At 34.0% G+C, this 13,204-nt stretch overlaps 1 protein-coding gene and 1 long non-coding RNA gene across 6 annotated transcripts in view; one reads left to right on the top strand and one right to left on the bottom strand.

Moving 5' to 3' along the window:
- The window catches only part of SLC12A2 (solute carrier family 12 member 2), a 112,675-nt gene that overhangs the window by 5,839 nt on the left and 93,632 nt on the right, over positions 1 to 13,204 (bottom strand). The window contains exons 19-24 of one of the 2 annotated variants that reach the window (XM_025433337.3): positions 11,577 to 11,656; positions 8,520 to 8,645; positions 5,648 to 5,695; positions 4,092 to 4,214; positions 2,593 to 2,704; positions 295 to 381 (exon numbers count right to left, since the gene is read on the bottom strand). In XM_025433337.3, coding sequence (XP_025289122.1) covers positions 295 to 381; positions 2,593 to 2,704; positions 4,092 to 4,214; positions 5,648 to 5,695; positions 8,520 to 8,645; positions 11,577 to 11,656 — 576 coding nt within the window. The remainder of the gene's footprint in view (positions 1 to 294; positions 382 to 2,592; positions 2,705 to 4,091; positions 4,215 to 5,647; positions 5,696 to 8,519; positions 8,646 to 11,576; positions 11,657 to 13,204) is intronic. The other variant, XM_025433338.3, reaches the window with a different exon arrangement.
- The window catches only part of LOC112650546 (uncharacterized), a 101,463-nt gene that overhangs the window by 12,788 nt on the left and 75,471 nt on the right, over positions 1 to 13,204 (top strand). Inside the window, exon 1 of one of the 4 annotated variants that reach the window (XR_007413945.1) lies at positions 1,725 to 2,133. The exons of 2 other annotated variants lie outside the window; for them this stretch is intronic. This is a non-coding gene — a long non-coding RNA (uncharacterized LOC112650546). Of the gene's footprint in view, positions 1 to 1,724; positions 2,134 to 13,204 lie in introns of those variants that run through there. One more of the 4 variants, XR_003130267.3, reaches the window with a different exon arrangement.

Genomic DNA, 13,204 nt, shown 5'->3' with positions numbered 1-13,204 from the left:
ATGAACAGTGGAAATTCAAAGAACCAGGTGGAATTTCTGTGGCATTAGCCTTTTCAGAAATCACTTGCAAAACAGTAATTGAATGAAACTGAAAATGGAAAGCCCTTTAGACTTACTTTGCTATCTGCTATAGGCATGCCAACTATCAGTGCCAGATTAAAAAAAAGTTGACTTCACATGTAACTAACAAGCAGGCAATTAGTTGAAATTGAATGATCTGTTACTGGAATATCTGAGTAGGTCATCCATAAAAGGATCAGAAATCTATAAAGAGTAATTTATCTAACAACTTACTTTTCCTTCTTTGGTTTAGTGTTAATATCTCCTAAAACCATGATATCGGAGAAGTCTATCCGGAACTTACTAAGCAAAGTAGCCATCCTAAAACAAAATTGAATAGCATTGAGATACATGAAAGCTGTAGATAAATATTTTTATTCTATTTCAGGCTGAATCAGTTTACCTGAAAAGCATGATTTATAGGAAAATTCTATCAGGTGCTAAACAAAGTCCATGTGAATTAATTTACATTGTACATTCAACTAAGTAGACATCTCAATTCCCTGAGTAAGAGACTCCTGTTATATTCTTTTACTTTCCTTGAATCTCTCCTTAGTCTCTTTCTTCTAATCTTTCCCTTAATCTCTTCCAATAACGAACGGGTAGAACAAGACATTAATAATAAAAATTGATGTTAACTAGTTTTTAAATTTAATTTATGTCACGAGAAGTGTGAGATATAAACCTTCAGTTACAGAATAAACAAGTCATGAGGATGAAAGGTACAGCACAGGGAAGATTGTCAAGGGTATTTTAATAATGGTGTATGGTGACAGATGGCAGCAACACCTGTGGTGAGCACAGCATAACGTACGGAGATACTGAATCACTATGTTGTATATCTGAAACTAATGTAACTCTGTATGTCAACTCTCCTTCACTAAAAACTTTTTTAGATAAATTATATTGGTTAGTATATGGGTTTCAGCAAGAACTAGTTAATATTTTAATTATTTTTGGATTATTCTTCCATCCATGAAGAATGCCTATCTCAATGTCCAAACAGGACTTTTTAGGGCCAAACTAAAGCTGTAACAGATGGCAAATAAAGTTTACAGAATTTGTGAGGCAGGGACTGGGACAGACATGAAAAAGGAGCCTCAGTAAGCCTTTATTTTTCTGTAAAGAAATACCTTTCTGGAGGCATAGTTGGCAATGAAGCCTTGGTGGCAACAATAGTGAAGTAGAAACATACATATAGGAAAAGCAGTTAGCAAAACAGGATTCTATTTTTAATAAATTGAGTTTTCTAAATTAAGATATGAGAAAAGAGACAAGCTACAGTTTTAACTTTTTATTACTTTTATTTTTTTATTTTTAAAGATTTTATTTATTTTTTCATGCAAGACACACAGAGAGAAAGAGGGGCAGAGACACAGGCAGAGGGAGAAGCAGGCTCCCCCGATGTGGGACTCGATCCCGGGTCTCCAGGATCACGCCTCAGGCTGAAGGCGCTAAACCGCTAAGCCACCAGGGCTGCCCCAGGTTTAACTTTTAAATTATTTCTTGCATATTTCACTATTTGCGATGAATCAACACCTAGTTGAATTCCAGTGTAAATCTGCCATGTGCCTGCTATGTGTCATAGGGCCCACAAAACTCAAATCTAAGACATGAAAATCAACATAAAACAAACCGCAGAACACAGTGAATGGTACCAAATATATTTTACTCAGGAAGGAAGGGTAACAACAAATGGGGAGACAAGGGTAAAAAAAAGAAAAAAATCAGGGAAGGTGTTATGACAGTGATGCTGGACAGAGAAGGGAGCCAAGTGAAGAGCTATTTGTAGTAGAGATGAGGGTAGAGTAGGAAGTATTTCAGACTTTCAAACAAGTCTGAAATCACATGCATGTTTAGGACAGGTGCAGAATTGTAAAATGAAGTTAAGTACAAGTCATAGTTGGTATGGGTATGTAACAAAGCCCTTTATAAATGGTAGAGGGAGCACAGACTTTTTATGATATGTAACAGAGAAGAAATTAAAAGTATTTTGGCAAAGGGATCCTATGATCAGAGATCTAGTTTCCAAACATGAACTCAGGAGCAGCGTGTACAACATATGCTGAAAAGGTAAGAGATAAGACACAGGGTACTTAGTAAAGTGCTGAAGCCAGAACTAGAATGGTGACAGTATAGAGGAAATAAGACAATGGGTGACAAAGACATCCTGTGTTTCTGTTGTCTTCAAATCTACAAAATGTATCTCATATATGAAAATGTAATTTGGGGGCACATCCCCTCTTCTTTTAAAAAAGGTGTTTAACATTTTGATGCTGTAAGTTTTAAATAATGACTTTCTAAAATGTCAAAATTTGAAAAAATAACAGGTATCTACAACTTAAATATGAAAACTAAATTAAAGAACATTTTTTTTTTTAAGTAGAAAATTCAGCTTCAGTATGGAACAGGGCAACATAATTGACATCTTCTGGATTATCTCTTTTTCTATCATATATATAATGTTATACACTATAATAATGAAACATATATTTTATTAAGATAAATGTTCTTCAATTTAAATAGACTTACGCTCTCCGGTCATGGTCTATTCGATTTATTTTCCCACCAATGAATACTCTGATCTTACAGTCTTTCCACTTTTTCTTGGTAGTCAGAAGATAAGGTATCAATAAAGTCAAACCTGAATCATAAAAATACATAAAATTATTTACTAGATGCTAATTTCTCAATTAAAAACTTTTAATTCAATTTAATCTCTAAAAACATGTCCACTACAACTCAATATTACACAAAATTTTTCTTTCCATCCTTCCTTAATAGTTCAGTCACAAAGCCATGAGGTAGGCCTGAACAAAAAGAGCAAAGCCCAAGAAAGTCAGGCTTTGCTTTGTGAAGTGGGGAACTCCTTGCAGAGTCAGGAGATCGATCTGTCACATACAGGAGGAATGAGGAAATGAGAATATTCATTGAACCTAATAGGAGCCAAGTTTCTCACTGAAATGAGAAATACAAGAAGGCAGAACCTGGACTGAGCCAAACAGTGAACTGGAAGTGGTTTTCAGTCTATACCTACATGTATTAACATGTACCTATATGTTTTTGAGATCCATCCACTGAGAGAGTCTGGGAGCAGAGACACACTAATAGCAACAAGCATAGCTAATGCCATGATCATGGTTCCAAAATACTATTCTCCACTAAAAGCAGTCCAGGCTCCTTGGGTAGACAGTGACTCCATGGCTAGGGCAAGCAAAGTACAAATGAACACACCAGTCAGCCTCCAGAGGATCTTGCTGGCCAAATATGGGAACAATATGAACATCTAAACAAATAATGAGAATGACAAATGGTCTCCCAATGAATACAATGGGAATCGATGAGTCTGCAAGGATAGAAATAATAAGACACTTCCTTACAATAAAATGCCAAGTAATAAATGAGGAAGAAATAACAGGACTGGAAAAATCACCATTTGACAACTACAAACACACCACACTAACAGTAACAAAAGGCAGAAATACCAACAGATGCTAAAGATGGTGGTAAAAGTTGCAGTAATGATGGTATATTTACATAATCCCCAAGTACCTTCCCATCCCCTACTACGTGTAACTATACGAGAGGAAACAGTAATTTTTCATTCTAAAAATCTAGTAAAAACCACCTTTCTCAATGGTCAAAGCTAACTTTACCAGTGGTGAGGCAAATCAACATCATATGCCACCTGATGAGATTTAGACAGAAGAATAAGGCAACACTTCTGCGAGATTTCTACCAAAATTACATAACTTGAACTACTTCAAATCTGGTGACATTCTAAAAATGGTAATAGTAAAAGAAAAAGGGTCATGAGTTCAAGGAAGAACTGGGAAAATTCCAAAGTGAAGGACACTGAAGAGATAACAATTAAGGCTGACACCTGATTCTACAATCAATCCTGTTGCTCTGCAGAATGTTGGCAGAACTGGCAAGAGGGTCTATGGGTGAAGCATACATGCCATTTCTCAGTACTTTTCCCACAACTTCAGTATCTGTAAAATTGTTAAAAAGTGCATTTACAACCTTACCTCCATCATCAAAAAGCCACCAGACATCAATAGTATTCTTTCCTTGTTTTTTCTGAAACTGTGTACTAGCTTCAAGAAGCTTTTGGTCAGCTACATTTAAGGGGACAGCAGGGCCTTTAGATTCTAAAGGATTAAGCAGAAAAATCAGATGTAAGGGAGATAAAATATTCAAGTCCTTTTTGCTGAATTCCTATAGTTTCCTAACCTTTGTGTATCTAAATATTTATAATGTAGACAGTTGTGTATGGAGTCCATCATAAGTGTTCAGGTGTTTAAAATTTAAATGTATTTTTAAAAATGGTTATAGATAAATAAATCTTTACAAGAGCTAAACTCATCCAAATTATCTTGCTTAATTTCTAATATTTTGAAGCATTCTGAGTGAAAGAATCATAAATACCCATGGTCATAACTGACTGCTAGATTTTAATTTTTGAGAAGCCATTTTAGGCTAACTGGACAAATTAAGTTTATGCCTCCTCCATAAACATATTTCTTTGTAATCTTATTCCTCAATAATTTAAAGATTAAAAAAAATCTTAAACATAATGTTACCAGTAATATATAAGACAGAAGGAAGTGGAAGACAAATGAATACAATCTAACAATTATCACAGTGAAACCTCCAAGTCTAAAGAAGAACACCCTCATCTTGACCTAACTTGTCCCCTTGGTATGTGATGCCCAAAGCTAAAGCCATATAACCACACATCTTTCTTTGAAGCGCAGAAAGATGGTAGGAACTCCTTAGAAGGACACGACCTGCTGCAGATCTCAAGACCAAATACCAAGGGAGTTCCCATTTATATTCCCAAGAATAAAAAAAAAAAAAAAAAAAATCAGCACTGACTCTATGAGCAAGCAAATGACTATTATGAGACTCCTACACTAAATTCTTAAAAGAAGGAATCCATAGGTGGAAATCTGATCACTTCTGCAGGAGGTGTCATTCACTTCTCATGCTGCCATGATGCACGCAAACATGACGAATGATTTTGCATGATGACATAATATGGCTGCCAAACCACACTGCTCCGTAACTCTCACCTCTATCTCCTTCTCATAAAAGTCATGCACGGGGACATGACTGTGTATCTCCCAAACGCAGCAGGGCTGTGAGAAATATTGTAATTTTTGAAATGAAAAATATATTAGTATCAAAATTAAGGGCTTGGCTGGGTACAACTGATGGTAAAGAATGCAAGTGACACTGGCAAAGAGACCTATTTCAGTGTCTCTGCTCATCATCTAAACCATGCAGTTTAAATAAAAAAAAAAAACAAAAACTAGTATTAACATTCAGGGTTTGAATATTTCGGAAATGCTATGATAATGTAAAACAATTTGTCTTTGATATACTACCTTTCTCTGGGATGATTTAACTTTTTGGGGTTAACTAAAGTTGATCTTTTTCTAATCTGCATTCAACAAATAACTGTAACATCATCTTGCCAAGGAAATAAAAACTAAGGTAAAAAAATAAAATAGCAGAGTTGGAGTTAAAGAGTTAACAATATGAAAAAGGGGATTAAAATAAAATGATGAAAAATGCCTGCCTTTTTTCAACAGTGGTTGAGTTGGAGTCTTGCCATCCTCTTCCTCATCTAGATTATGTTTAAAAAACACAAAATATAAGTTAATTGCCTTTATATTAATAAAATAATGAAAATGTAAATAGAGCACATTTATAAACAAAGCACAGTACAAAGAGACAGTCTGTGAAAAATAATCAAGACTGAAGATAGATATTTTCTACACTGAGTGTGGAGGATTTTTAAAATCAAACATAGTTTTAGACCCCCTTCAAGAGGGCCACTGATTAACATTCCACCCTTAAATTTTATTCCTGTAAAACTGATAAAAACTTTAGTAGGATTTTTAAACTTTTAAATTTTCATACTTGAAATTGGTTGAAAAGTTTCTGAATGGCTTATAGAAGAGAAATATGACATTAAAACCTGACATTGCAGATAATACATAAAGTTTAAACAGTGCCACTGCATCACTGTGCCAATGACTGAAAAGTAATTTTAGAAACATAATGGACATTTGGTATTGGTAAAAATTAATCACTTGAAATAATTGGGAATTTAACTAGAGACAGTCTTTTGGTTTATATAAAATACCAGGTTATACAGGTCTACACAAATTTATATATATACATATATATATAAACATATATAAATACATATATATAAATAAAAATATATATATATATATAAAATATAAGCATATATATTTGTTTATGCAGGTACATATGTATGTATGCCTGTACTGGTCCACTATATTTAAATATTTGTACGTATTTTCTTGGGGTTACCAGTTTTCCTTCCTGGTTTCAGTTTTTTGATTCAGATAAACTTCTAGTAGTTGTCTGATGCACATACAACTCCCTACTTGGACAGGAAAGAGTACACTGCTCTTGAGTCAGTGGCTCCCAGGATTCCAGTATTACCTTTAACTCTTTTTTTTTTTTTCTGGCTGTATGAGCTTGAACTAGTTAACTCCTTACTTTCCTCATTAGAAAAAGGGGTGAACAATAGATACCTACCTCTTAGGATCGTTATGCTTCAAGACTTAAAGCACTTAGCTCAGTGCCTAGCACAAAGTAAGTAATTCAGAGGGTGCTCTTTTTGTCTCCTTGCATTCTGTGTGCCACAATAACCAAGACAGACATACCAAACATCTATGATTATATAATAACTACACAAGAATGTTTATAATATTCTGAAGACTTTTCACATTGTATAAACTTTTCTATAGTTTCTATGCTAATTTTGAAAAAAAAACTGGCTAGAGAGAAAATAAAATAAAATTAATGCTATTTTTGAATACTAATTTCTTATGCCTGTGATGGAACAAGAAACACTTCAATGATTACATTTGATTTTATAGGATTAAATATTATTGTTCCTATAAAGTAGGTATTTGATACTATCTGTCTTTAATGATAGCAAAAATATACGGGCACACTGTGTATTCTTTTCAGAGCTCAAAAAATGTCAAGGAAATCCTGACACTTAAAAAATGACTTGCACTAAGGTATTTAAAGGTATTAAAGGTGTTTACATTTTTATAATAAAAAGGTGAGTAGTTTCCCATTCTGTAAAAATAATGACTTTACAAGATTGTGACATGCAGTAATGAGGTAACGTATGGATAACACCTACTGCAACGTGGGAGGCACAGAGTAGATACTTGATGATTACTACTACTTAGCTTCCCATCATAGTTTTACCTATCAATCCCTAACAGATTCTGTAAAGAAAGGATCTGCTTTAGGAAAAAGAAAATGGCAGTAAAAATAAAAAGGACGAAATGAAAGTATGTGTACCATAAACTAAAAATAAATGCAGGAATATAAGAACAGTTACCAAATCTTTTAAAGAGTTTTGAGATGAAAAAGGAAAAAAATTATAATCAATACAGCAAAGAACTTAAAGGGGAAATAGGTATCAACTAAGGCCTCAACTACCACTACTCTAAGCATACAAGTTAAGAAAGGAAAGAAATAAAAAGCAACAGCAATGCTTCTGCATAATCTGGAAAAGATCAATTTCATAAGACAAGATTTGTCCACAGTAATCAATTTCCGAAAAAGAATGGTTAATTCTTCGATAGGAATCAAAAAAGTATGATATGGTTTGATGATTTACAGTGCAGATTTTTCTTGTTGCGTGCCAGCTGGGGCTAGGACAGATGGAGATACTGGACTGAACAGAGGTAGGAGAGTGAGGGTGGGAGAGTAAGATTTGGAAGTCATCCCTCTTTGCATCTTATAACCATGACATAGATACATGGATGAAATTATCTGGAAGCCTCATGAAATTTGGAAACCTTTGTGTGGCCTAAACCACAAGAGCCACCAGGGGTAATATGTCTGCAATTACAACCAAACAGTTTAGTAACCAAATACCAACAGCTCATTCCTTCAGAAAGACTAAAATTGCATTTGATTTTTTATTACATGATTTTACCTCAAGAACTCCAGGTGCAGTAGAGGTAAAAACTATTCTGAATATCTCAGCACATAAATAAAATCCCTGGTATTTAAATATCTTGACTTATAGTAAAATTAGGTAGATTAATTTTATCAATTTCATTATACTCTATCACGGACTCTCAAATTACCATGTTTCTTTCCAAGTTCAGATTTAACTTATGCTTCCAACTAAATTGTTCAAAGTACAAATAAAAACATACAAGAACATATGAGTATATAACTGTCATGTTTTCTGTTCTATAACCTACTTCAATACCTGAAAAACAACCAGTCATTTTGTAGCCAGCCATTTTACCTAATCAACTAGAAATGAGCAGTACAAATTTGAGAAGGGATTACTTAATAAGACATATTATATAATAAAAACCATTTCTCCCCCAAATTAAACATTACCATGAATAACATCTCGTTTGAATAAAAATTACCTTTGTGTGTAACAGATTTCTCATCCGATGGTTTCGAAGTATCTAAATCTGATTTTTTACTATACTCCATACTTAGTACCACATCCTTGACACCAGGAGATTTCTCTTGTGAGGATAATAATTCTTCTATGGACATGAAAATAACCAAAATATGATCTCAATATTGTTTTAATCATTAATGAAAGCACTACAGTATAATATTAATTAAATGACAATTCACACCAAAGTTTACTATGAAATAATAAGTTTACAATAAATGATTTCTTATGTTAACCTATGTGATCATCTGTTTTGAAAGGACTATTCACTCAAATATCTTGAGTCACAGCCAAGCATCAGATGTTTGAAGCAGGTGCTGGGGAATTCATAAGGAGTGAGATTCAAGGAACATTAAAAATGTGGCAGACCAAAGACTGATATATAAAATGTGAATGAACTCTAACCTCAAAGTCATTTACACGTAAAAATTGTAAAATGTGACTAATGTTCACATACATAATGTTCACATAAGATGACAGACAACACTGAAAAATTATACTCCTGACTATAGAGCTGAAACCAGGAGATAGGCTCATGGTATAAGTATCAGTTCTTCATTTTTATTTTAATTTTTCTTTAACGATTTTATTTGAGAGACAGAGAGCAAGCACAAGTAGGGGGAGGGGCAGAGGGAGAGAATCTTTTAAGCAGGTTCTCCACTGAGTATGGAGCCCAATGTGGGGTTCAATCCCAGGACTTTGAGGTCATGACCTGAGGCGAAGGCAGACACTCCAACTGAGCCACCCAGGCACCCCCATTTCTTCATTTTTAAAGCACTTTTCCCATTTTCTATCTGTTGGGAAGAAGTTAGTGAAAAGTTAACTTCTACCATAAAAATACACATCACAAGGACATATGAAAATGGACCATAATCCTCATCAGTGATTTGTGTGTATGATAAGAAAGAACAAGAGGAACTACATGACCAGAGGTACCAACACTGTGCTAAGAACTTCAAAAACTATGTCTTTACAACAACCCTTATGAAATAACTAAAATTTGGGTTTTCTTTTTTAAGTTTAAGTAGTCTCTACATATAATGTGGGGCTCAAACTCATGACCCCAAGATCAAGCACTGTATACCCTTCAGACTGAGCCAGCCAGGCACCCCAGTGATCATGTTTGAAGAGATGAGGAAACAGAAGCTTGGAAGTCGGCAGATGTGCCCAGGCTACAGGACTATTGTACTAAGAGAAAAAGCTGGGATTTTTCAAAGGAGATCTGACTCCAAAGGCTGAGCTCTTAATCCTGTGCTGAACCAAATTCCTGCCTCCAAATCCTGATGATGAATAAACAAGACCTTCAAAACAATTTTCATAATGATTATAAACACACAAAAATTATTTTCTTAAAGTTCTGATCAATTCAAATCTCAGTAAATTACAGAACTATATATATAATTTACTAGTCAAACTGTGATACTTTTGAGAGTAAAAGGGAACACTACTAATTATGCAGTGTTAACAGGTACCCTAAACCTCAATCACTGGTAGCACAAGAGAACTGAAACAGTGTTTTGCAAGGCCTACTCCAGAGGAAGAAAATGCATTTTCAGCAAGCCATACTTTTGTGTTACATGGATAAAGACCTCAAAGCATTCCTTTCAAAACTGCACAATACCCTTAAAATGGTGGGAGGAGGGGGAGGATTACAACTGTTTAAATACATAAACAGATGACAAAAGTTCATGATGGGCCTCTCAGCTATTTAGGCTTAGCTATTTTTGATGATTTAGTTAATTAATTGATAAGGGTAAAATATTAGGTATGCAATTTTCTTAAGCTTATATTTGTTAAACTACTAGGAAATCATTAGAAGGTAAGGAATTTTCAACAGTTTTTATTAAGGTAGGCAGAAGTAACCAGTATACCTTAATTAGATTTTAAGCTTCATCTAAAAACATTTTTTAAAATGCTTTAAAAATCACATAGTTGGAAGAAGAGATTAGTGAGTGTCAGGGGTTAGTGACAAGGGATAAAGAGTATGGTGGGGGCATAAAGCGGTAGCACAGGGAGATCTTTGTGGAGATGGAACAATTCTGTATCTTGATCATGGTGCTAATTACATGGATCCACCACATATGTGATACATGGCACAGAACTATACACATGTTCATGCATACATGTACACACCAGTGTACGGAAAACTGGTGAGATCTGAATTAGGAAGGTAGATTGTTCCAATTTACCTGTGGTTATGACATAACCGGTGGTTATGACAAAAAATAACAGATACGCAAGATATTACCACTGGGAGAAATGGATGAAGGGTATATGGGACCTGTGATTTCTTTTGTAACTTCTTATGAATCTATAATTATTTAAAAATGGAAAGTTAAAAAAAATGATTCATAATTCATTAGGTCTTATTTCAAGACAGAATAAATGATATCACCAAGTTTAGTTTTTCATTATTAGTGTAATTCTGTGTGAAAAAGTAGGACTTTCACGAACATGAAAATGTCTGATGATTTAGCAGTCATTAACATTTTATCCTCTATTTTATTTATCATCTGTTTTTACAAATTTGGCCAATCTAAAACCATAACTAATGCTTCTTTCTCTTAAATTTATAATTTATTTTTTTAATTTTTAAATTTTTAAAAAGATTTTATTTATTTATTCATGAGAGACAGAGAGAGAGAGAGAGAGGCAGAGACCCAGGCAGAGGGAGAAACAGGATCCACACAGGGAGCTCAACGCAGGACTTGATCCCAGGACTCCAGGATCACACCCTGGGCCGAAGGCAGGCCCTAAACCACTGAGCCACCCAGGGATCCCCCTAAACTTAGGATTTAGATTGAATTTTATTCTCTTTATTAACAATCACCAGCCATCGTCCAGGCTGGTACAAACTAGTGGAGCCAAACAGATCTGATCTTCACATGCTATACAGTAAGTACATGACCTAGAACAGATGGTGAATGTTAAAGTTGAAGAATTTGTGAGAATGACATACAATTTTCTAACAAAGTCACTTCTATTTTTAAAGTAAAAAACTTATTCAATCAAGATTTACCTTGTCCTTGAAGATGAGATATATCCAGACCCTCTTTTAAGCGGATAACCACTACTCCATATTGTATGTCAAAGGCGTCACTATAAGAGGGGGGAAAAAAATCAAAATCACGAAAATTTTTGTGTCCTCCTCTATAAAATGATGACAATAAGAGATGACTTCTCTTTCAGCTTTAAATGTCTAGTTTTTAAAATATGCTTTTAAAGATACAGTGAGGCCCATATGATGTCAGTTTCCAATTTTATACCATTCTCTTTCCTTTTTTTCTGTAATACACTCTTAAAAACCACTTACGTGTAGATCTTTATAGTACTGATACTCTACCTATATCAGCCATTTAAAGCAATGCCTGTACTAATATGCTATCAGAAACAAACTAAAATTATAGAAAAATAACATAGTTCTCCTACCATACTGTATTTAGGCTTATACCTTTAAAGCCAAGATAAACACATGAAAACAAAGAAAACAGATCCTACTGAGAATGGGAATGGGCTAGACAGTATAAAGGGATCTCTTCTGAAAGAAGCCAGTGTATTTTTAAGTAATTCTTACATTTTACAAAAACAGTTTTAAAAGTAGTCTAAAGAATTTATATGCATTTGCAGGCATGTATTCGTATGTCCTTTCAAGTTTTTAAAACACAAATGGTAGTATCCTATAACACAAAATACATTAAAACCTTAAAGACAACTCTAAAATCACACTTCAACACCGCAAATTTTGTTGAGACCTGAATCATGCAGATTCTTCTCAAATCTACTGAGAGATTACAAATTCCTAAACTTCAGATTGTTCCCCAGGGTGGAACAGGCTTAACGTTTATCTTTCGTTATCATTTTTAATTTTATAAGCAAAGAATATTCATTATATACAAAAAGTGACATATAATCTATAGTTATATATAACAAAAAGAAAAGGCTAAAAGCCAAAGAAAATAAAATTTTGATTCCTCATGATGTACAGAAGATCACAGATCATTGTAAAAGGTCTTTTCTTGGTGTTTTTTTAAAATCATGGGGAGACAATTTTGGCCTCATTCCTATAATGAATTAACTAATATTTAAAGACATTCATTAGAAAAAGAAATTAATGGACATAATAATTTACCTCAGCCATTTTGAAAGACCTAACACTAGAGAAGAGTGGTGTAAGTATTTAAAAAATAGTTAATAAATCATAAGTGATTTAAAATCAATTCGATTAAAGAAAAACCAGGGAATATAGCTTCCTGAGTTTACTTTGGATTAAAATAGTTAAATGTTTTTGCTATCAACTACAGGAATTTCTATAAGCTATATAATTATCTAAGCTATAAAAATTAATTTAGAGTTTCAGACCCTACAAGCTGTAACTAGGCACAGTAAATAAAGTAAACCTCAATTGCTCAAAATATTTATAATCACAACCAAAACCAAGTGTCACAAGATAAAAGGACTGCTTTAAAACTGCCATCAATCTCTATGGCCCTGCCATGCAGAGAGCAGCATTTTACCTATCTTTTAATTGCCTGCTCTACAATACTTAGAGGAATGCTTGACTCTCAGAGCAAACATTCACTTCAGTTTCTACAAGGTCAGAGTCAGAAAGACTCCTTTCTTTCAGCATTCCCATATGAGCAACAACAA

This window comes from Canis lupus, chromosome 11 (genome assembly GCF_003254725.2).
Source record: "Canis lupus dingo isolate Sandy chromosome 11, ASM325472v2, whole genome shotgun sequence".
NCBI lineage: Eukaryota > Metazoa > Chordata > Mammalia > Carnivora > Canidae > Canis > Canis lupus.
This window is presented reverse-complemented; position numbering and strand designations above follow the sequence as displayed.